Source organism: Saccopteryx bilineata, chromosome 3 (genome assembly GCF_036850765.1).
Source record: "Saccopteryx bilineata isolate mSacBil1 chromosome 3, mSacBil1_pri_phased_curated, whole genome shotgun sequence".
Taxonomy (NCBI): domain Eukaryota; kingdom Metazoa; phylum Chordata; class Mammalia; order Chiroptera; family Emballonuridae; genus Saccopteryx; species Saccopteryx bilineata.
This window is the reverse complement of record NC_089492.1, coordinates 248,861,819-248,887,395: the sequence shown is the minus strand read 5'-3', so window position 1 is coordinate 248,887,395 and position 25,577 is coordinate 248,861,819. Positions and strand designations below refer to the sequence as shown.

Sequence of the window (25,577 nt, the reverse complement as noted above, 5' to 3'; positions counted from 1 at the left end):
CTTGAGCCAGCGACCTTGGGTCCAAGCTGGTGAATTTTTGTTCAAACCAGATGAGCCCACACTCAAGCTGGTGACCTCGGGGTCTCGAACCTGGGTCTTCAGCATCCCAGTCCGACGCTCTATCCACTGCGCCACTGCCTGGTCAGGCATTGATACCTCTTTTGATTTCTTCCTTGAGCCATTGGTTGTTCAAGCTATTTCCGGTGGCTTTTCCATATGAACTGCCTGTCTTGGTTCAGACTTCCCTAAAGTCTTGCAAAGAAGCAGCATCTGGATTCAGTGTGCTTTGTACCTCTGGTTCACAGCTCGGCCTCACTGGGGCACCTCCGAGCCCAGCACAAGTAGTAGCCACCTGTAGATTACTTTGTAGCTCATGCCAGGTGGCCCGAGGTAGAACACAGGTGGTGGCTGATGTTGGCCTATATTTCCCAGGAGGCCTCAGAGCCAGCACACTGGGTGGACAGCTTCAAACCACATCAAAGCCCCAGCCAACCACCTCCATAAGCAGGGCACTCAAGAGGCAGACATAGCAGGCACCAAAACCCTGCCAAAGTAAGTCCTGCTCTGTGGGGTGGGCCCCTGCACACCTGATCTCCCATGGTGATTGGTGGTTGCAGCCAGTCTTTGCAGCCCATTGGCCTGGGGTTAATCCCTCCCATTGATATAACAACAGCAATCAAGGCTCAAGTACAAGAGGAGGGTGTACACACACACACACATAAGGGAGTACACTTTGTATGCCCAGCTTAGGTGATTTGGGAGGCTGTGCCACTGAACCCTATAGAACACTTACTACCTAAGGCCACTTTATCAAGCCTAGGAGATGTAGCAGCTCTACTTAATACATAGATACAAACCCAAGGATGAGCCAAAATGAGGAGACGAAAGAAACATGTCCCAAATAAAAGAACAGAACAAAACTCTGAAAAAGAACTAAACAAAGTGGAGGCAAGGAATCTACTGGATACAGAATTCAAAACACTAGTTATAAATATGCTCAGTGAACTTTGTGAGAACTTCAACAAAGAGATGGGAAACAAAAATGGAGATAAGAAACGAAAAGAAAGTCAGAAATGAAGACTACTAACTGAAATGGGAATTCAGGGAATCAACAGTGGAGTAGATAAAGCAGAGGATCAAATCAGAGATTGGAATATAAGGAAGCAAAAACATCCAATCAAAACAACAAAAAGAAAAAAATAGTTAAAAAAAACCCTGAAGATAATGTAAGGAGCCTATGGAACTTCAGGTGTACCAACATTTGCATCATTGGTGTGCTAAAAGGAGAAGAGAGAGAGCAACAAATTGAAAACCTATTTGAAAAAATGATAGAAGCCTAACCAGGCGGTGATGCAGTGTATAGAACATCAGACTAGGATGCTGAGGACCCAGGTTCGAAACCCCAAAGTTGCCGGCTTGAGCACGGGGTCATATGAGCATAGAAGCATAGATATGACCCCATGGTCACTGGCTTGAGCTCAAGGTTGCTGAGTTGAGCAAATGGTCACTGGCTTGGCTGGAGCCCCCTAGTCAAGGCACTCAATGAGGAAGCAATCAATGAAAAACTAAGGTGCGCCGCAACTATGAGTTGATGCTTCTCATCTCTCCCCCTTCCTGTTTTTCTGTCCCTGTCTGTCCCTTCTCTCCCTCACCCACCTCTTGCCTAAAAGAAAAAAACAACAACAATGATACAAAACTTTCCTAACCTGGTAAAGGAAATAGACATACAAGGCCATTCTCTCCAATATTTGTTATTTCTTGTCTTTGATAATAGCTATTCTAACAGATGTAAGATGATATCTTATGTTGTTTTTTTTTTCTTTGTTTTTTTTTTCTTTGTTTTTTTGTATTTTTCTGAAGTTGGAAACGGGAGGCAGTCAGACAGACTCCCGCATGCGCCCGACTGGGATCCACCCAGCATGCCCACCAGGGGGCGTCACTCTGCCCATCTGGGGCGTCGCTCTTGCAACCAGAGCCATTCTAGCGCCTGAGGCAGAGGCCACAGAGCTATCCTCAGCACCCAGGCCAACTTTGCTCCAATGGAGCCTTGGCTGCGGGAGGGGAAGAGAGAGACAGAGAGGAAGGAGAGGGGGAGGGGTGGAGAAGCAGATGGACGCTTCTCCTGTGTGCCCTAGCCGGAAATCGAACCTGGGACTCCTGCACACCAGGCTGACGCTCTACCACTGAGCCAACCGGCCAGGGCTCATGTTGTTTTGATGTGCCTATTGGCCATCTGTATGTCTTTGGAAACATTTCTATTCAGATCCTCTGCCCATTTCTAAATTTGGTTGTTTGTTTTATGTTGTTGAGTTGTGTGAGTTCTTTATATATTTTGGATCTTACCCTCTTTTTGATGTATACATTTTGCAAATATCTTCTCCTGTCCAGTAGATTGCCTTTTCATTTTGTTGATCGTTTTCTTTGTTGTGCAGAAGCATTTGATATAGTCCCATTTGTTATTTTTGCTTTTGTTGTCCGTGCCTTTGGAGTCATATCCCCCTACCCCCATCCCTGGAGAAAAAAAAAAAAAAAAAGGAAAAAAAATCACTAAGACCAATGTTAAGGAGCTTATCACCTGTGTTTTTTTCTAGGAATTTTATGGTTTCAGGTCTTACGCTCAAGTGATTAATTTATTTTGAGTCAATTTTTGTGGTGTAAGATAGTGGTCTAGTTTTATTCTTTTGTATGTGGCTGTCCAGTTTTCCCAATGCCATACAGTAAAAATTGTTCTTTCCCCATTGTATGTCCTTGGCTCCTATGTTGTAAATTGTTTATATATGTGTAGGTTTATTTTTGGTCTCTGTTCTGTTCCATGAGGTATATGCCTGTTTTTATGCCAATGTAGTATTTTGATTACTATAGCTTTGCAGTTTGTTTGTTTAGGGAATGTGATACCTCTAGCTTTTCTTTCTCAAGATTGCTTTGGCTATTCTGAGTCTTTTGTGATTCTATACAAATTTTAGAATTATTTGTTCTAGTTGTGTGAAATATATTTCTGGAATTTTTAATAGGGTTGCATTGAATCTATAGATTGCTGTGGGTAGTATGGACATTTTAACTACATTTTTTTAAATCATATTAATTCTTTTGATCCATGAATGTGGAATATCTTTCCATTTTTTTGTGTGTGTCTTCAGTTTCTTTCAACAGTGTCTTGTAGGTTTCAGTGTGTACAGGTCTTTTACTTCCTTTGTTAAATTTATTCCTAAATATTTTATTTATTTATGTTTTTAAAAAATATTTATTGACTCTAGAGAGAGAGAGAGGAAGAGAGAGATCTATTTGTTGTTCCATTTTACTTATGCATTTATTGTTTGATTCTTGAGGATCAAACCCCCAACCTTGGTGTATTGGAATGATTCTCTAACCAACTGAGCTACCTGGCAAGGGGTAGTATTTTATTATTTTTGATGCAATTTAAAATGAGATTTTTAAAAAATTTCTCTTTCTGATAGTTTGTTTTTTTGTGTATAGAAATGCCAGTTTTGCCTGACCTGTGGTGGTGCAGTGGATAAAGCGTCGACCTGGAAATGCTGAGGTCGCCGGTTCGAAACCCTGGGCTTGCCTGGTCAAGGCACATGTGGGAGTTGATGCTTCCAGCTCCTCTCTCCCTTTTCTCTCTCTGTCTCTCCCTCTCCTCTCTAAAATGAATAAAATAAAAAAAATGCCAGTTTTTTGTATATTGATTTTGTATCCTGCAACTTTACTGAATTCAATCCACAGTTTTTTTTTGTGTGTGGAGTCTTTCAGGTTTTCTTTGTATAGTTAATATTGTGTCATTTGCAGATAGTGACAGTTTTATTTCTAACTTGTATAATTTATATTTCTTTTTCTTATTTGATTGCTGTGGTAATGACTTCTGATACTATATTGAATAAAAGTGGTGGGATGGGCCTTATTGTTTTGTTCCTGCTCTTAGAGGGAGCTTTAAGCTTTTTGCCATTGAGTCTGATATTACCTGTGGGTGTTTCATAGGTGGCCTTCATTATGCTGAGGTATGTTCCCTCTATATCTACTTTGTTGAGAGTTTTATTTTTTATCTTAACTGGATGTTAGATTTTGTCAAATGCGTTTTCTGCATCTATTGAGATGATCGTATGATTTTCTTTTTCATTTTATTAATGTGGTGTATCATATCGATTGATTTGCAGATGTTGAATCATTCTTTCATCCTTGGGATAAATCTCACTTGAACATGCTGTGTGATCCATTTAATGTATTGATGAATTCCATTTACTAATATTTTGTTCAGGATCTTTGCATCTTTGTTTATGAGGGATATAGGCCTGTAATTTTCTTTTGTTTTGCTATCAGGGTAATGCTGACCATGTGAAATGAGTTTGGAAGCATTCTCTCTTGTTCAATTTTTTGGAAGAGTTTGAGAAAGATAGATATTAAGTCTTCTTTGAATATTTAGTAGAATTTACATGTGAAGCCATCTAGTTCTGAACTTTTGTTTGCTGGGAAGTTTTTTGTTTTTAATTCCTAATTCAGTGTTCTCACTAGTAATTGGTCTGTTCAGATTTACTGTTTCCTCATGGTTCAGTCCTGGAAGGTAGTGTGTTTCTAGGAATTTATCATTTTTTTTCTAGATTGTTGTTGGCATATAATTGTTCATAGTAGTCTATTATGATATTTTGTATTTCTGTTGTATCAGTTGTAACTTCTTTTTCATTTTTTATTTTATTTATTTGAGCCATTGCCGCTTTGAGTCTTGAATTCATTATGTATAGCATTATTATATACATTATTATTTTATTTTTTTGAGAGACAGGAAGAGGGGAATCAAGAGAGAGAGAAGCATCAGCTTGTTCAACTTAGTTGTGCATCCATTGATTGCTTCTTATACGTGCCTTGACTGGGGCTCGAATTGGCAATCTCAGGGTCAAGCCAGCATCCTCGGGATTGAGCCAGCGACCCCTGGATTGAACTGGTGACTCCAGAATTAAGCTGGCAACCCCAGGATTGAACCAGCAACTCTGGGTTTGAGCTGGCGACTCTGAGATCAAACCAGTGACCTGAGCAGTTCAGGATGATGCACTATCCACTGTGACACCATCAGGGCTTTTTAAATTTTTATTTACTTTTGTCCTCATTACCTTTCAGTCTCTTCCCTCTCAAATGTAAATGCCAGATGAGCAGAGATTTTATTCGATGTTTTTCAACTGCTTTTCAACATTGTCCATTTTTGGTTTGTATTGCATTTAAAGTAAGCAAATGTCTTAGTAACACTGTAATAGTTGAAAGAGACACTATCATGCCAAGTGCTTATTAATTTTGTTTTTTCCTTTTTCTTAGAGTCCAAACATGACTAATCCACTTGATAAACATGTTGAAGTCTTGATCAATAAGTATGGATTGAGCCCCCATCCAATTACTGCTCAGATGTTTGCGCATGCCGGAAAAGAGCACATGGAAAAATATGGTATGTTAAAAAAACTTTAAGGCTTTTTGGTTAATACATGTTATATAGATGTGATGAGAAATAACAGGTATTTATTAAGAAACTGTGTACGTTGCCAGGATACATATGACATAAAATGTTTTTTTGTGTTTTTTTTTGTATTTTTCTGAATTGTGAAGTGGGGAGACAGAAAGACAGACTCCCGCATGCACCTGACCAGGATCCACCCAGCAAACCCACCAGAGGGTGATGCTCTGTCCATCTGGGCCATTGTTCCCTTGCAGCTGGAGCCATTCTAGCACCTGAGGCAGAAGCCATAGAGCCATCCTCAGTGCCCAGGCCAACTTTGCTCCAATGGAGCCTTGGCTACGGTAGGGGAAGAGAGAGATAGAGAGAAAGGAGAGGGAGAGGGGTGGAGAAGCAGATGAGCGCTTCTCCTGTGTGCCCTGGCCAGAATCAAACCCGGGACTTCCACACACCAGGTTGACGTTCTACTGTTGAGCCAACTGGCCAGGCCCATAAAATGGTTTTTGTATTAAGTTGAAGAAATTGTCTCTGTTGAATTTTGTTGTCAAGAACGTATTTATATATTGGACATCATATTGAAAGTACCTAGAATGTTTTACAACCAGAAATTGAAATAGGGAAAATAACATATCCTGACTGGTCATGGCACAGTGGATAGAGCATTGACCTGGGATACTGAGATCCCAGTTTCAAAACCCCAAGGTTGCTGGCTTGAGCACAGGCTGATCCCACTTGAGCGCAGGCTCATCAGCTTGAGCACAGGATTACTGGCTTGAGTATGGAATCATCGATGTGATCGCATGGTTGCTGGCTTGAGCCCAAAGGTCACTGACTTGAAGCCCAAGCCACTGGCTTGAGCAAGGGGTCACTGGCTCAGCTGGAGCCCCTGGCCAGGAACATAGGAGAAGCAATCAATGAACAATTAAAGTGCCACGGCTACAAGTTGATACTTCTCATCTCTCTCCCTTCCTGCCTCCATCTCTGTCCTCCCCCCAAAAGAAAAGAAAAAGAACATATATCTTGTCTCCTTTAATCACGGACTATAAATTCTGGTTCATTAGTTCTGAATGTGGTAATAAGACTTATAGCTTGCTCTTGATAATAAGTTTATATACTCAAATTTTATTCCTTATAAAAATTTTACTTTTAGCCCTGGCTGGTTGGCTCAGTGGTAGAGCGTCGGCCTGGCGGGCAGGAGTCCCGGGTTCAATTCCCGGCCAGGGCACACAGGAGAGGCACCCATCTGCTTCTCCACCCCTCCCCCTCTCCTTCCTCTCTCTTCCCCTCCCGCAGCCAAGGCTCCATTGGAGCAAAGATGGCCCCGGGCGCTGAGAATGGCTCTATGGCCTCTACCTCAGGCACTAGAGTGGCTCTGGATGTGACAGAGCGACGCCCCAGAGGGGCAGAGCATCGCCCCCTGGTGGGCATGCCGGGTGGATCCCAGTCGGGCGCATACGGGAGTCTGTCTGACTGCCTCCCCGTTTCCAGCTTTGGAAAAATGAAGGAAAATAATTTACTTTTAGTAATAGATTTTTATCATTAAATTTTATTCTTAGTACTCAGTACATCATCATCCTTCATTCCATAGTTATTATTATTTTTATTTTTTTAGCAAAAGAGAGAGACAGACAGGAAGGGAGAGAGATGAGAAGTATCAACTCGTAGCTGTAACACTTTAGTTGTTTATTGATTCCTCCTCATATGTGCCTTGACCAGTAGCTCCAGCTGAGCTAGTGACCCCTTGCTCAAGTCAGTGACCTTGGGCTTCAAGTCGGTGACCTTTGGGCTCAAGCCACTGACCATGGGGTCATGTCTATGATCCTACACTCAAGCTGGTGACCTCGGGGTTTTGAACCTAGGTCCTCAGCGTCCCAGGTCAATGCTCTCTCCACTACGCCACCACCTGATCAGGCATGTCATTCCATAATGTTTTATGAGTTGTAAATTTTATGGTTGATTTTTATATTTTAGGCAAACATACTAATTTTTTGACTGAAAGTCAATAATTGGCCTGCCTTAGCCGGTTAAAGCATGGGATAGTGCAGATAGGATTTTCATTTTTTATTGTATGAACTTGAACCAGTGCCTTGTTGTGTATTGTGAGATAAGAAAGAAAATTTTCATGCTCATAGGTTCAGCATTCCTGTTCTTTATAGAAAAAAAATATCCCAAGTTTGATAGCCAAAATCAAGTAATCAGAAAGGAAAGAAATCTCCTTTCTGATTTGAAAAATGGTGGGGTCGTATAGAGGAGCACTGCCAATATTTAGCTATGGAAATTTTCTTTCTTGTACCTGTTTCTTACCATTTTAAATTCAGTCTATTCTAGTCTGGCTTCCCTTCTTCCTCAAGGCTTTCATTGATCACTATGTTGCCATATTCAGTAAATACTTTTCAAACCCAATTTAATAGACCTCAGCAGCATTAATTCTTTTTGATCACTTTTTTCTTTTCTTTTCTTTTCTTTTTTTTATAAATTTTTATTAATTTTAATGGGGTGATATCAACAAATCATGGTACATATGTTCAAAGAAAACATGTCCAGGTTATCTTGTCATTCAATTATGTTGCGTACCCATCACCCAAAGTCAGATTGTCCTCCGTCACCTTCTATCTAGTTTTCTTTGTACCACCCCGCCCCGTAATCACCACACTCTTGTCCATGTCTCTTAGTCTCGTTTTTATGTCCCACCTATGTATGGAATTGTGCAGTTCTTGTTTTTTTCTGATTTACTTATTTCACTCTGTATAATGTTATCAAGATCCAACCATTTTGTTGTAAATGATCTGATGTCATCATTTCTTATGGCTGAGTAGTATTCCATAGTGTATACGTGCCACATCTTTATCCAGTCATCTATTGAAGGGCTTTTTGGTTGTTTCCATGTCTTGGCCACTGTGAACAATGCTGCAATGAATATGGGGCTGCATGTGTCTTTACATATCAATGTCTCTGAGTTTTGGGGGTATATACCCAGTAGAGGGATTGCTGGGTCATAAGGTAGTTCTATTTTCAGTTTTTTGAGGAACCACCACACTTTCTTCCATAATGGTTGTACTACTTTACATTCCCACCAACAGTGAATGAGGGTTCCTTTTTCTCCACAGCCTCTCCAACATTTGCTATTACCTGTCTTGTTGATAATAGCTAACCTAACAGGTATAAGGTGGTATCTCATTGCAGTTTTGATTTGCATTTCTCTAATGACTAATGAAGATGAGCATATATCTGTTGGCCATTTGTATTTCTTCCTGGGAGAAGTGTCTGTTCATGTCCTCTTCCCATTTTTTTTATTGGATTGTTTCTTTGTTTGTTGTTGAGTTTTATGAGTTCTTTGTATATTTTGGATATTAGGCCCTTATCTGAGCTGTTGTTTGAAAATATCATCTCCCATTTAGTTGGCTGTCTGTTTATTTTGTTGTCAGTTTCTCTTGCTGAACAAAAACTTCTTAGTCTGATGTAGTCCCATTCATTTATCTTTGCCTTCACTTCTCTTGCCTTTGGAGTCAAATTCATAAAATGCTCTTTAAAACCAAGACCCATGAGTTTAGTACCTATGTCTTCTTCTATGTACTTTATTGTTTCAGGTCTTATATTTAGGTCTTTGATCCATTTTGAATTAATTTTAGTACAAGGGGACAAACTGTAGTCGAGTTTCATTCTTTTGCATGTGGCTTTCCAGTTTTCCAGCACCATTTGTTGAAGAGGATTTTTTTGCTCCATTGTGTGTTGTTGGCCTCTTTATCGAAAATTATTTGACCATATATATGTGGTTTTATTTCTGAACTTTCTATTTTGTTCCATTGGTCTGAGTATCTATTTTTCTAACCATACCATGCTGCTTTGATTGTCGTGGCTCTATAATATAGTTTGAAGTCAGGTATTGTAATGCCCCCAGCTTCATTCTTTTTCCTTAGGATTGCTTTGGCTATTCGGAAATAATTTTTATAGTTAGATCACTTTTTTCTTGAAGGATTTTCTTCTCTTGGCCTCTGTGACACCTCATTCTCCTGGTTTTTCTTACCTCTTTGGCTATTCCAAGCACTATTCTAGGCACTGGAATATAGTAGTGTATAAAGTCAGCTATTGCTATATAATAAACCACTCCAAAGCTCAGTGGTTTTAAACAATATTTATTTATTATAGCCTACAGGTCTATAGATTGACTGGGAACCAGCTGATCTAAACTGAGTTGAGCTCTTCCTGTCTGGGTGAATTATATAACTGTAGGTTGGTTGGAGGCTCTGTTCTACTTTTATTTGACTGGGTTTATGTCTCTCATCCTCCTACTGGGATGAGAGGGCCAACCCTGGCATATCCTTTTTCTGGTTAAAGCAGAAGCATGAGAGAATAATCTGCAACATGCAAGTCCTTTTGAGGCTTAAGTTGTTGATTAAAGTAGTCACATGGCAAACTCGGAGTCAAGGGATAGGGAAGTATACTGCACTTCTTTTGTGGTAGGAAACTGCACAGACAGCAAAGGACAGTCAGGAGGGAAAAAGAACTAGATATGTTAATGCATTCATTCACAGGCAACAAATAAACAGATGAGATCTGAGGCTTTTGCTTAAATTTCTACTAGGGGAGAAATAATAACACATGAACAAAACTAAGATAATGTCAGATAATTATTAGTCCTGTGAAGAAAATGAAACAAGTTAAGATAGTTGTGGGTAGTGAGGAGCAAACTTAGGATAATTAGTGATGGCCTCTATTCTTGTATATCCAGTTGGCATCTCTGTTTGTATATTTAACAGGCTTCTCAAATTTAACATGTTCAAATACAGACTCTTAATTTTGTTCTCTCATTATCTTAATCTTTCCCCTCCTCCATTTTTCTAAAGTGGCACTTAGCTGTTCAAAGCAGAAACGTGTTATCTTTGACGTCATTCTCTCTTTCCCCTCCTCCAGTCCCTCTCTATGTTCTTTTAATTGTACCTCTTAATTAGATTTCTTCCTTCCAATTCCTTTCATTACCACAGCTCTTACCATAGGATAGAATTTTTTAAACTGCAAGCTTAAAAAATGGCCTTCTTAGGAAATTAAAGAATTAAGTCAATAGGTTGAACCCAGCATTTTTTAAAATCTAAACTTTTGTTATATATTATAATTCAGTACAGAGAAACATAACTTAGTGAATTCTAACAGACCTTGTAACTGATCTAAATCACTTCCCTGGTTTAAAATAGGTTGCTGACATACAAGAATGCTCTCTGTAGATTATTTTTTTGTCTTAAGGACATGGTGGGTCTCCTGTGAATCTTGTTGGGTCACTCCATTAGACAAAAAGCTACACCTGCCAATGTCTTTGAGGTAAGCCCTTCTCTACCTTGGGTTTCTGCTGAGATGGCTGAGGAACATTCTTTTTTTTTTTTTTTTTTTTTTTACAGAGACAGAGTGAGAGTCAGAGAGAGATAGATAGGGACAGACAGACAGGAACAGAGAGAGATGAGAAGCATCAATCATCAGTTTTTTGTTGCGACACCTCAGTTGTTCATTGATTGCTTTCTCATATGTGCCTTGACCGTGGGCCTTCAGCAGACTGAGTAACCCCTTGCGCGAGCCAGCAACTTTGGTTCCAAGCTGGTGAGCTTTGCTCAAACCAGATGAGCCCATGCTCAAACTGGCGACCTCGGGGTCTCGAACCTGGGTCCTCGGCATCCCAGTCCAATGCTCTATCCACTGCGCCACTGCCTGGTCAGGCCTGAGGCACATTCTTAAGCTTCCTTAGCAGCCCTTTGTTTGATTCAAAGAATTTTTGAGGCACTACCTTTTTCTCTTTAGAGGACTTTTTTCCTGTCTGACCGGTGCTCTGAGGCATCACCTTTGTTCTTTTGAGCTCTTTTTCTTTTTTAAAAAATATTTTATTTATTGATTTTAGAGAGAAGAGAGAGAGAGAAATGGGGGGGGGGGACAAGAAGCATCAATTTGCAGTGGTTGCTTTTAGTATGTACCTTGGTGGGCAAGCCTGGGGTTTCTAACGAGTGATCTCAGTGTTCCAGGTCACCACTTTATCCACTGTGCCACCACAGGTCAGGCTGTTTTTGAGGTCTTAAGAAAAGATTTGTCATACCCTTGGCTTCATCTTTGGACCATGCTGTCCTGCAGTGCCCTGGCTTTGATCTTTGCTCAAAGGCCATTTCTTACTTTGACCATTTTTTACACCTTGACAGGCTGAGAATTTTCAATACCATCAAGTCCTGAATCCTTTTTGTTTAATAGTCCTTTCCTCAATATAGCTACATAGAAATTTTCTGTAAGCAGCAAGAAGCCATGTGGAAACTTCAATATTTTGCTTATTATCTAATTTCCACATAACTGAAAGTAATCCTGTTACTAGAATTTTTTTTACTATTGTAACAAGAATGCTCTGGTTCTCAGTAAGGTTTTTATCTTTTTGCAAACTCTTCACCTGTAGCATCCTCAGAAGACCTCGAGGCTTTTCGTGATAATTTTCTTTAAGGCATTTTAGCCTTTCACTAGCAGGTTCCTTAAAACCTACCTCCTGGTTCCAAGGTCATTCCTATATATATATATATATTTTTTTCATTTTTCTGAAGCTGGAAACAGGGAGAGACAGTCAGACAGACTCCCGCATGCGCCCGACCGGGATCCACCCGGCATGCCCACCATGGGGCGACGCTCTGCCCACCAGGGGGCAATGCTCTGCCCATCCTGGGCGTCGCCATGTTGCGACCAGAGCCACTCTAGCGCCTGGGGCAGAGGCCACAGAGCCATCCCCAGCGCCCGGGCCATCTTTTGCTCCAATGGAGCCTTGGCTGCGGGAGGGGAAGAGAGAGACAGAGAGGAAGGCGCGGTGGAGGGGTGGAGAAGCAAATGGGCGCTTCTCCTATGTGCCCTGGCCAGGAATCGAACCCGGGTCCTCCGCACGCTAGGCCGACGCTCTACCTCTGAGCCAACCGGCCAGGGCCGGTCATTCCTATATTTTACATTTTTGTTCAGTGTAACTCCACTTCCAGTACTTAGTCATCTTAGGCTGCCATAATAAAATACCATAGACTGGGTAGCTCAAACAATAGACATTTATTTTTCACAGCTCTAGAGGCTGGGAAGTTCAAGACCAAGGTGTAAAATAGGTTTATTCTGAGGCCTCTTCTCATGACCTATATGCAGCTGCCATCTCACTGTGTGCTTATATGAATTCTTCTTTTGTGTGGTTGGGCAGAGAGATAGAGACATACAGACAGACAAATATATTTTTCTTCCTCTTCTTTTAAGGGCCCTAATTCCATCATTAGGACTTTGTTCTCATGACCTCATCTACCCTAATTACCTCCCCAAAACTTCATCTTCAAATACCATCACCTTGAATATTAGAACTTCAACATATCAATTTGGGGGTGTACAATTCAGTCCATAGTGTTCAGGGACCAAATATGTATTCATTATCTATTACTGTGTAACAGTGAGGCTCTTATTTTTAAAAATTATTTTGGCCCTGGCCGGTTGGCTCAGTGGATAGAGCATTGACCCAGTGTGCAGACGTCCCAGGTTCGATCCCCAGTCAGGGCACACTGGAGAAGTGCCCATCTGCTTTCTTCCTCTTCGTCTCTCCCTTCTCTTCCTCTTCCCCTCCTGCAGCCAGTGGCTTGATTGGTTCAAGTGGCAGCCCTGGGTGCTGAGGATAGCTTGGTTGATTTGAGCATCAGTCCCAGACAGGGGTTGTTAGGTGGATCCCTGTCAGGATCCACATGCGAGAGTCTATTCTTCGGTCTCCCCTCCTCTCACTTCAAAACAAAACAAAATAAAACACCATTTCTTGTTTTTATCCCTCTGGTCTAGTCTCTCTGTGTAAGCTCACTGGCCTCCTTTCATTGTGTTCAGTAAGCCAAACTATTCCCTGCCTCAGCTTCCTTTTCCCTTTGGCCACAGTGTTCGTTACTTCATTCTTTCAGGCTCAGCTCCATCTCATCCTGTAGGTCTTATATCATTAATACTCAACAAAAGAATCTCCACTTGGATGTCTAATAGGCATCTCAAATATAACAGGTCTAAAACTGAAGCCCTAATTCTTTCCATGGAAGACGTCCTAATACTTCCTTCCCTTTCCTGTCGTTCTTCCTGAAGTTTTCCCTATTCAATAAATTACGCCATCTTTCTGGGACCTTTGGCCAAAAACATAGAAGCCATTCTTAATTCTACTCGTATCTGATATTCAATATATCAGCAAACCTTTTTGCTTATTTCTCAGAATATCCATTTTTCACCATTTCCATCACTTCTGCTTTAATGCAAGCCACTATAATTTCTCACCTGGACTCTAACAGTCTCCTAACTAGTCTTTTTTTTTTTTTTAAGATTTTATTTATTCATTAGAGAGAGAGAGAGAGAGAGAGAGAGAGAGAGAGAAGGGGGGAAGGAGCAGGAAGCATCAACTCCCATATGTGCCTTGACCAGGTAAGCCCAGGGTTTTGAACCGGCAACCTCAGCTTTTCCAGGTTGATGCTTTATCCCCTGTGCCACCACAGGTCAGGCACCTAACTAGTCTTTTTTTTTTTTTTTTTTTTTTTTTGAGATGGAGAGAGGGACAGGTAGGGAAAGACAGAAAGGAAGGGAGAGAGATGAGAAGCATCAGTTCTTTGTTGCATCACCTTAGTTATTCATTGATTGCTTTCTCATGTGTCTTAACTGGTGGGCTACAGCAGACTGAGTGGCCCCTTGTTCAAGCCAGTGACCTTGGGCTTGAGCTGGTGAGCCTTTCTCAAATTAGATGAGCCTGCACTCAAATCTGGGTCCTCTGCATCCCAGTCTGATACTCTATCCACTGCTCCACCACCTGGTCAGGCCTAATTTGTTTTTCTATTTCTGCTTGTGTACTTCTATAGTCAGTCTTTACAGCTAGAGCAGTGCTTTTAAAGTATAAGCCAGAGCCTTTCACTTCTCTGCTCAAAACTCTTCATTGTGCCTGACCAGACAGTGGCACAGTGGTAGAACGTTGGTCTGGGACATTGACCCAGGGTTTGAAACCCTGAGGTCACTGCCTTGAACATGGGCTCAACTGCACATCTCTTTTTATGCCAGTACCATGCTGTTTTGATTTCAATGGCTGGCTTACTAGCTTGAGCACATAGTCCCCAGCTTGAGCATGGCTGGTTTGAAGACCAAGATTGCTGACTTGAGCCCACCGGTCAAGGCACATGTAAGAAAGCAGTCAATGAAAAACTAAAGTGCTGCAACTCTGAGCTGGTGTTTCTCATCTCTCTCATTTATCTGTCTGTCCCTGTCTGTTCCTCTTTCTCTCTCTTTCTCTCTCTCTGCTAAAAAAACAACAACAAAACAAAAACCTCTCCATTGTGACTTATTACACTCAGATTGAAACCTCTAAGTCTTCTTATGACCTACAAGCTTCTGTGTGATCTGATCCCTCATTGTCCTTTGCTCCTGATCTCATCTCTAGTCTTTTTCTTTTCACTGTTCTGCTCCAGCCACACTATAGGCAGGGCTGTAGGCTTACTATTTCTACTTCCAGAATGCTCTACCCTAAGATATCATCAGTGCTAGCTCCCTTACTTCCATCTTTGCTTAAATGTGATCTTCTGTTTTCTTTCATCACTCTTCCCAGAGTTTTCTATCCTCTGTCTCCTACTTTTTTATTTTATATGGCACTTATAAAAATCTGGCGTGTGGCCCTGGCTGGTTGGCTCAGCAGTAGAGTGTCGGCTCCATGTGTGGAAGTCCCGATATCTGGTCAGGGCACACAGAAGAAGCACCCATCTGCTTCTCCACCCCTCCCCCTCTCCTTCCTCTCTGTCTCTCTCTTCCCCTCCCGAAGCCAAGGCTCCATTGGAGCAAAGTTGGCCCGGGCACTGAGGACAGCTCCATGGCCTCCACCTCAGCCATTAGAATGACTCAGGCCGCAATGGAGCAACATCCCAGATGGGCAGAGAATAGCCCCCTGGTGGGCATGCCTGGTGGATCCCCATTGGGCTTATGCGGGAGTCTGACTGCCTCCCGCTTCTAACTTCTGAAAAAAATACCAAAAAAACAAAAACAAAAACAAAAAAATCTGGTGTATATGTATGTTTTTCTTATTTATTGACTATATCTCCTTTAACCAGAATCTAAGTTCCACAAGAGCACTGATCTTTTTGATATATTCCTTGCTCATTGACTGTTACCTAGAGCAGTGCCTAGCACAACGCAGGTATTTTGTAATTAATTAATACATTTTCAAAGAAAGAAAGATACAGCAGGCCCGGGAGCACAGTGTGTTGCAAAATTCACTTAATCCAGGACATTGGATGGTTTGGCAGACTTCTTGAAGAATTGCTGGCAGTGCTTTCTTGCCTTAAAACTACTGTGATCCTAGGTTATATTTTTTAGTTTTTGAAATTGGACCCATAATTAGGCCAGTTTGAAGTATTTTCATATGATATGTATATTAGTTAATTCAACTCATTAAATATGCCCACATTTAATGATAAAGAAATATCTGTTGAGGGATTAATGCTGACATCTTAAATACTGATATCTGTGCAAAGGAAAATGTGGAAATATTTAGCAGGACACTGAGTACCATTGCAACATTTGTTCACAAGCAACAAAAACATGAACTCTCTAATATTTGCTTTCTTTACAGGAACAAAAACTGAACACTTTGCAAAAATTGGATGGAAAAATCATAAACATTCGGTTAATAACCCGTAAGTATTTCAGATAAGTGAAATAGTGAAAACCTGGGTTATTCTGCTATACAACATGCAACTTTAATAGTTGAAAAGCTAATGCAAGAACTCAAAGATATTAGCCAGAATGTTGTATTTTATTTTTCAGTTACTATTTACAGTCAACATTATTTTGTATTAGTTTCAGGTATTAGACAATATGTACTTTACAAAGTGTTTCCCCTGATATTTTCAGTACCTACCTGGCACTATACAGAGTTGCTACAATATTATTGACTATATTCCCTATGTACCTATTTTTCTTACAAAACACTGTGCCCAAGTAAACTTTTGACTTTTTTTATTTTAGTTTTTGGTCTGTTTATATATATTTAGAAAATCATTTAAGCTTAATGACTCTTTTATATTATTTATTTTTTAAATAACTCTAAGAAAGAATGTGAATGATGTATTAAAAGATGTAATTGGTCATATATTAAAACTCTAGTGAATAAAATGTAATAATTTTAGTTGGAGATAACCAGTCACCATTTTAAACCATTCCTTAAAACTTCTTTTAGTTCAATTTTTTTGGTGTTGAGTTTTGTAAGATCTTTATAAATTTTGGATATTAATCCCTTATCAGATGTATTGGCATATATGTTCTCCCATTCATTGGGTTGTCTTTTCATTTTGTTGTAGGTTTCCTTTGCTGTGCAAGAGTGTTTTAGTTTGATGTAGTCCCATAAGTTTATTTTTTCATTTCCTTTGTGTGAGGAGATACATTAGAAAAGATATTGCTGTGAGAAATGTCTCAGATTTTACTGCCTATGCTTTCTTCTAGGATTTTTATGGTTTAGAGCAGGGGTCGGGAACCTATGGCTCGCGAGCCAGATGTGGCTCTTTTGATGGCAGCATCTGGCTCACAGATAAGTCTTTAATAAAAAAATAATAACGTTAAAAATATAAAACATTCTCATGTATTACAATCCATTCATTTCCTACCGCTCATGTTCATGGTTGCGGGTGGCTGGAGCCAATCACAGCTGTTCTCCGGGACAACACCAAATTTTTATTGGATAATATGTAACGTACACGGGTCGTTGTATGGCTCTCATGGAATTACACTTTAAAATATGTGGCATTCATGGCTCTCTCAGCCCAAAAGGTTTCCGACCCCTAATTTATGGCTTCGCAGTATTTTCAGCCGTATTTCTTTATTTCATATTTTTCGAACCTGGGTCCTCCGCATCCCAGTCCAACACTCTATCCACTGCCCCACTGCGTGGTCAGGCAATTGTGTTCTTTTTTTTTTTTTTTTTTTATGTTTTTTTTGTTTGTTTGTTTTGTTTTGTATTGTTTTTGAGGCAGAGATAGACAGGGACAGACAGACAGGAACGGAGAGAGATGAGAAGCATCAATCATCAGTTTCTCGTTGCGTGTTGCGACTTCTTAGTTGTTCATTGATTGCTTTCTCACATGTGCCTTGACCGTGGGCCTTCAGCATACCGAGTAACCCCCTGCTGGAGCCAGCGACCTTGGGTCCATGCTAGTGAGCTCTTTGCTCAAGCCAGATGAGCCCGCGCTCAAGCTGGCGACCTCGGGGTCTCGAACCTGGGTCTTCCTCATCCCAGTCCGACGCTCTATCCACTGCGCCACCACCTGGTCAGGCAATTGTGTTCTTCTTTCTCAAGATTTCTGTGGCTCTTTAGGGTCTTTTGTGGTTCCATATATATTTTTGAAATATTTGTTTTAGTCCTGTGAAATACACCATTGGTATCTTGGTAGGAATTGTGTTGAATCTATCCATTGCTTTAGGAAATACGGATATTATAATGATGTTAATTCTTCTTATCTATTATCACAGTATTTGCTTCCATTTATTTGTATCTTCTTAAGTTTCTTTCTTCCATGTTTTATAATCTTCTATGTACAGGTCTTTTACATCCTTAGTTAAACTTATTTCTAGGCATTTTATTCTCTTTGAAGCAGTTGTGAATGGTATTGTTCTCTTAGTTTCCCTTTCTGATAGATCATTATTGGTATATAAAAATGCAACTGATTTCTGGATATTTATTTTATATCCTGCTACTTTACTGAATTAATTACCAGTTCTAGTAGTTTTTTGGTAGAATCTTTAGAGTTCTCTATATACAGTATTATGTCATCTGCAAGTAATGACAGTTTTACTTCTTCCTTTCCAATTTGAATGCATTTTATTTCTTCTCCTTGTCTGATTGCTGTGTCTAGGACTTCAGTACTATGTTGAATAAGAGTGGTTATAGTGGACATCACTGTCTTTTTTTTTTTTAAAGAGATAGAGAGTCAGAGAGAGGGATAGATAGGCACAGACAGACAGGAACGAAGAGAGATGAGAAGCATCAGTCATCAGTTTTTCGTTGTGACACCTTAGTTGTTCATTGACAGCTTTCTCATATGTGCCTTGACCGTGGGCCTTCAGCAGACCAAGTAACCCCTTGCTCAAGCCAGTGACCTTGGGTCCAAGCTGGTGAGCTTTTGCTCAAACCAGATGAGCCTGTGCTCAAGCTGGCAACCTTGGGGTCTCAAACCTGGGTCCTCGGCATCCCAGTCTGATGCTCTATCCACTGCGCACTGCCTGGTCAGGCGATATCACTGTCTTTTTTATGACCTTACGGGATAGTGTATGACCTTTTTAATGTATTGCTGGATCTAGTTTGCTAATATTTTGTTGAGGATTTTAGCATCTATGTTCATCAGGGATATTGGCCTATAAATTTCTTTCTTTGTAGTGCCTTTATCTGATTTTGGAATTAGGATAATGCTGGCCTTGTAAAATGAGCTTGGGTGTCTTCTCTCCTGTTGAATTTTTTGGAATAGTTTGAGAAGGATAGGTGTTAATTTTTCTTTGAATGTTTGGTAAAACTCACCAACAAAGCCATCCAGTCTAGGACTTTTGTTTCCTGGGACCTTTTTGATTACTGCTTCAATTTCAATGGTGGTAATGCATCTATTCAGATTCTCTAATTCTTCTAAATTTAGTTTTGGAAGATTGTGTATTTCTAGGAATTTATCCATTTTATTCATGTTGTTCAATTTGTTTGCATATAGTTCATAATATTTCTTACAATCCTTTCTGTTATTTTAGTATCAGTTGTTAATTCTCCCTTTTCATTTCTGATTTTATTTATTTGGGTCTTCTCTCTTTTTTTCTTGATAAGTCTAGTTAAAGGTTTGTCAATCTTATTTAGTTTTTCAAAGAACCAGTTCTTGGTTTCATTGATATTTTGTATTGCTTTTTTAGACTCTATTTCACTTATTTCTGGTCTGAGCTCTATTATTTTCTTCTTTCCACTCACTTTGGGCTTTGTTTGTTGTTTTTCAAGTTCCTTTAAATATAAAGTTAGATTGTTCATTTGAAATTTTTTTGTTTTTTTGAGGTAGACCAGTAATGCTCTAAGTTATCCTCTTAGGACTGTTTTCACTGTGTCCCATAAATTTGGGGTTGTTGTGTTCTCATTTTCATTTGTTTCAAGATATCTTTTGACTTGTTCTTGATCTCATTGTTAACCCTTTTGTTGTTTTGTAACATGATATTTAGCCTTCATGTCTTCGTGTTTCAGGTTTTTTTTTGTGATTGATTTCTAGTTTCATACCATTATGGTCAGAGGCGATGCTTGATATGATATGATATTATTATTATTATTGTTATTATTATTTTAAGATTTTATTTATTTATCTACTTATTTATGTATTTATTTTTTCCAGAGTCAGAGAGAGGGATAGATAGGGATAGACAGACAGGAACGGAGAGAGATGAGAAGCATCAATCATTAGTTTTTTGTTGTGACACCTTAGTTGTTCATTGATTACTTTCTCATATGTGCCTTGACTGTGGGCTTTCAGCAGACTGAATAACCCCTTGCTTGAGCCAACGACCTTGGGTCCAAGCTGGTGAGCTTTTTGCTTAAGCCAGATGAGCCTGTGCTCAAGCTGGCAACCTCAGGGTCTCGAACCTGGGTCCTTCCGCATCCCAGTCTGATGCTCTATCCACTGCACCACCGCCTGGTCAGGCATGATATTGTTATTTTATTTATTATTTTAATTGATTTTAGAGAGAAAGAAATAGACAGGAAGGGAGAGAGAGGAAGGAGAGAGATGAGAAGCATCAACTCAGTTGTTTCACTTTAGTTATTCGGGAGAAAGAGGAAGGAGAGAGATGAGAAGCATCAACTCAGTTGTTTCACTTTAGTTATTCATTGATTGCTTCTCATATGTGCCTTGAATGGGGTGGGGCTCAAGCTGAGCCGGTGACCCTTTATTCAAGCCACTGATGATATGTTCAAGCTGGTGAGCCTGTGTTCATGCCAACAAACCTGCATTCATTCCAACAAGCCTGCACTCATGTCAGTGACCTTGGGATTTTGAACTAGGGACCTCAGCATCCTGGGTCGATGCTCTATCCACTACGTGACCACCAGTCAGGCATGATTTCATTCTTAAGTTTATTGAGACTTGTTTTATGTGGTCTATCCTAGAATATGTCTCATCACTTCTTGAACTTTTGACTAAGATCAAGTGTAGTATTTTAGAAAGAGTGTTTATTCTGCTGCTTTGGGGTAAAATGCTCTGAAGATGCATATAGTGTTTTGAAGTTAGGATTTTTTAAAAATTCAATTCAGACAACTTACTTATTAAAAGTTGAGACTTTATAAAAGCTTGTCTTTTGGTTGTGAAAAGAATAACTTACCTATTATTCTCTCTTTAACTTCTAGACCTGAACATCTTCAACAAAATATTATAATTGCTACCCAACATTCTATAACTACTTGTTTTTCATTTAGGTATTCCCAGTTCCAAAAGGAATACAGTTTGGATGAAGTGATGGCATCTAGAAAAGTTTTTGATTTTCTTAGTATCTTAGAATGTTGGTAAGAAAAACATTTTAATATTTAAAAGCAGTAACTGCCCCCCTCCCCAGCTCGCCACCTTGGGTAACCCTTAGGTTAGCCTTTGTATTTGGGTATATCTTTACCGTATCTGTATCTGTCTCTATAGAACTTCCTTCCTTCTGCTTAGAATCTCTTCTCTTGTAAAATTATATATTTTAATTCCTTTTCTGATGACTTCTATCTACTTTGTTTTAAGTATATTTATTAATTTAAATGTAATTAGGAGGCTAGTGGAGTCCCAAGATTTTTCCCTTGAGCATTTTGGGTTTTTTGCTGTATACTTCTATTGTAGAAAATTTTACTCTATCATAGTATCTGAGAGTAAACATAAAACAAGAAAAAAAATCAAAGTCGTAGTAATGTTAGTAGTTGCTTGTTGAAAATTGCTTGACAATATTTATCCCCTAGAATACTGAGTTAGTGCTTCCTAGGTCTCTCCTGTGCCTAGTTATCACCAGACTGTGCCCTGGAGATCTTGGCTGGGATGCAAGTGAACAAATGGGGTCAGCTTTAGTCTGTCGCAATACGAGAGCACACTCATTTATAAAAGTACAGCTAAACTCATGGAAGGCTTCTGTGTTCGCCACCTCCCTCCACAGCTTACCCTAAGGAAGAGATCTATTTTGAAGATATCTCAGGAATCTTAACCACATCATGGACTTTCTGGTATTCTCTATTCCATCTTTCCCAGTTTTAAAAAGGATTCCAAGGCTGACTTATTTAGTAGAGTTGGAGATAGTTAGGCCTATGTAGAATCTTCATTGTACTGGGAAATGAATAACCTTGTATTATACCCCTCAGAAGTCACCAGAAGATGCTTTACGTATCTACAGAATCAAATCCAGAGTTTTTGCAATAAGAAGGTTTTGGGAGAGATTCTTAGAGACCAATCAGTGACTAACAGAATTTAAGTTCTTGATGGAGGTTTTCTCCTCAGATAGGAAGCATGTGAAAGTTTTAACTGTAGATATCACAAAGAAGACCATCTGGTGACCATTGAGCATACTCAGTCTTTCTTCCCAGAAAGAACTCCTAGTCTGAATCTTAGGATTGGGGTTGACCAGGTGTAAATAATTATTTTTACTTTCTCTTAGTCCCACTTCAAATGGTGCTGCAGCGGCAATTTTGGCTAGTGAAGAATTTGTATGGAAGCATGGCCTTCAATCCAAAGCTGTGGAAATTCTGGCACAGGAGATGGTGACTGATTTCCCAAGCTCATTTAAAGAAAATAGCATTATTAAAATGGTATATTTAAGATTTTGTTTTATTAATTAATCAAAGGATTTCTGTTTTAAAATGTCAAGGTGACATGATATTGATATTTGTTCTGGATATAATTTACTTGAAAAACGGTCTAGAAAATCTAATATTGGCCCTGGCCAATATCTCAGTGGATAGAGCGTTGGGCCGGCATATGGACATCCTGGGTTTGATTCCCAGTCAGGGCACACGAGAAAAGTGACCATCTGCTTCTCTCCCCTTCCCTTTCCCCCTTCTCTCCCTCTTCCCATCCCACAGCCAGTGGCTTTATTGGTTTGAGCACCACCCCCAGGTGCTAGGATAGCTTAGTTGGTTCAAGCTTGGGCCCCAGGCACTAAAAATAGCTTGATTGATTCCACCATTGGCCCTAGAAGGAGGTTTCTGGGTGGATCCTGGTTGGGGCACATGCAGAAGTCTGTCTTACTATCTCCCCTCCTCTCACTTAAATAAAAGAAAAGAAAATCTAATCCATCCTTAAGAATTTGTTAGAGGAGCTTGACAGTGATGGCACAGTAGATAGAGTGTTGACCCTGGAACCCCAAGGTCCCAGATTCAGAACTCCAAGATCACTGGTTTGAGTGCAGGGCATGGGATGATCAGCTTGAGCATGGGATGATCAACACGATCTCATAGTTGCTGGCTTGAGCAAGGGGTTACTAGCTTGACTGAAGCACCCTGGTCAAAGCATGTATAAGAAACAATTAATGAATAACTAACAGTCTGGGTTTTTTTGTTTTTCTTTTTGTTTTTTTTTACAGAGACAGAGAGTCAGAGAGAGGGATAGATAGGGACAGACAGACAGGAATAGAGAGAGATGAGAAGCATCAATCATCAGTTTTTCCTTGCGACACCTTAGGTGTTCATTGATTGCTTTCTCATATGTGCCTTGACCGTGGGCCTTCAGCAGACCAAGTAACCCCTTGCTCGAGCCAGTGACCTTGGGTCCAAGCTGGTGAGCTTTGCTCAAACCAGATGAACCCGCGCTCAAGCTGGCGACCACAGGGTCTTGAACCTGGGTCCTCCGTATCCCAGTCCAACGCTCTATCCACTGCGCCACCGCCTGGTCAGGCAATTAATGAATAACTAAAGTGCTGCAACTAGAAGTTGATGCTTCTCATCTCTCCCTTCCTGTCTCTGTCTCTGCCTCTGTCTCTCACTAAAAAAAAAGAATCTGTTAGGGGAAAATAACTAATGAGAACATGCTTCCTGTGATAGAGCCATGCATCATTATATCATAACTTTTAACTAACTAGGCATGCTGTTTATTTTGATTTTGTGTTGACTAAATATGCTCAGAACTCCAATCTTACAGAGTTAAGGGAAAAACAAAGATATTTTCAGGGAACTTTTTTTTTAATTTTTAAAAAAATTTATTGATTTTAGAGGGAGGAGAAAGGAGAAAAAGAGTGATTGATTGATTGATTTGTTGTTCCATTATTTATGCATTCATTGGTTGATTCTCCTATGTGCCCTCACCAGGATCAAACCTGCAACCTTGGTGTATTGGGCCAATGCTCTAACCAACTGAGCTACCTGGCCAGGGCTCAGGAAATATTTTTATTTTATTTTTTTTTTTTTATTTTTTATTTTTTTGTATTTTTCTGAAGCTGGAAACGGGGAGAGACAGACAGACTCCCACATGCGCCCGACCGGGATCCACCCGGCACGCCCACCAGGGGCGACGCTCTGCCCACCAGGGGGCGATGCTCTGCCCCTCCGGGGCATCACTCTGCCGCGACCAGAGCCACTCTAGCGCCTGGGGCAGAGGCCAAGGAGCCATCCCCAGCGCCCAGGCCATCTTTGCTCCAATGGAGCCTTGGCTGCGGGAGGGGAAGAGAGAGACAGAGAGGAAGGAGGGGGTGGGGGTGGAGAAGCAAATGGGTGCTTCTCCTATGTGCCCTGGCTGGGAATCGAACCTGGGTCCCCCGCACGCCAGGCCAACGCTCTACCGCTGAGCCAACCGGCCAGGGCCTCAGGAAATATTTTTGATTCTTCAAAAATTCTGAATGAATATTTAGTATAAAATGGAGGATGTAAAAAAAGATGAGAATTCAGATCTAGAGTTAGTTTAATATGTGAAGATATATGCACACATATACTGCTCACAAATTAGGGGATATTTCTTTTTTTTTATAAATTATTTTTATTTATTCATTTTAGAAGAGAGAGAGAGAGAGAAAGAGAGAGAGAGAGAGAGAGAGAGTAAGGGGAGAGGAGCAGGAAGCATCAACTTCCATATGTGCCTTGACCAGGTAAACCCAGGTTTCGAACCAGCGACCTCAGCATTCCAGGTCAATGCTTTATCCACTGCGCCACCACAGGTCAGGCCTAGGGGATATTTCAAAATGAATATGAAGTGATAAAAAAAGAAGCATTTTATTTTTTATTTTATTAAACAAGAACATCAGAAAAGCCAAACAAGTCAAAGAAAATTGTTCGATTATGCAAATGAGATGCAAAACCAACTTTTATTTCATTGGTGAAAATGCACTATACAAAGGCAGAAAGATTGGAGTATCTGTATGTTCCCTGATCCCCTAATGTTTGTGAGCAGTATATATACATATATAGTGTGTGTGTGTGTTTGTGTATACATATATATATATTTATGCATATACCTAAACAATCATGCTAAGCTACAATTTACCAAGTGATTTTACACCAATGTTTTGAATTTGAAAATGTCCCTATAATTTGCCCAGGATCACAAAGCTAGGTAGGATGCTGGGGTGTGGTAGAGGTGGAACTTATACGTAGGTTTTCTGATTATAGTACGTTTCCCACTATGCCACTGTTTTATTCTTTGGAGAAAAGTTTAGTTTGCATGTTATTATCTGAGACCAAAGAGGTTTAAGAGCATGGATATTTGAAAAAGTGTTTTGAATCCCATATGATCTTCTACAAGATTATTTATTTATTTATTTATTTTCAGAGACAGCACATGAGTCAGAGAGAGGGATAGACAGACAGGAATGCAGAGAGATGAAAAGCATCAATCATCAGTTTTTCATTGTGGCACTTTAGTTGTTCATTGATTGCTTCCTCATATGTGCCTTGACTGTGGGGCTACAGCAGATCGAGTAACCCCTTGCTCAAGCCAGCAACCTTGGGTCCAAGCTGGTGAGCTTTTGCTCAAACCAGATGAGCCCGTGCTCAAGCTGATGACCTCAGGGTCTCGAACCTGGGTCCTCCGCATCCCAGTCTGACGCTTTATCCACTTCGCCACCGCCTGGTCAGGCGGTGATTATTTTCATATAAAAAATTCTATTATTTTTCAGTATATCTGAATCATAATGATGTTGCTAAATCTCTTTAACCTGTTTACCACAA

The 25,577-nt window shown here is 40.2% G+C and overlaps 1 protein-coding gene across 1 annotated transcript in view; it reads left to right on the top strand.

The window, feature by feature from the left end:
* Positions 1-25,577, top strand: part of SCP2 (sterol carrier protein 2) — a 146,201-nt gene that overhangs the window by 52,065 nt on the left and 68,559 nt on the right. The window contains exons 6-9 of the mRNA XM_066269172.1: positions 5,299-5,425; positions 16,032-16,095; positions 20,880-20,966; positions 22,082-22,232. Coding sequence (XP_066125269.1) covers positions 5,299-5,425; positions 16,032-16,095; positions 20,880-20,966; positions 22,082-22,232 — 429 coding nt within the window. The remainder of the gene's footprint in view (positions 1-5,298; positions 5,426-16,031; positions 16,096-20,879; positions 20,967-22,081; positions 22,233-25,577) is intronic.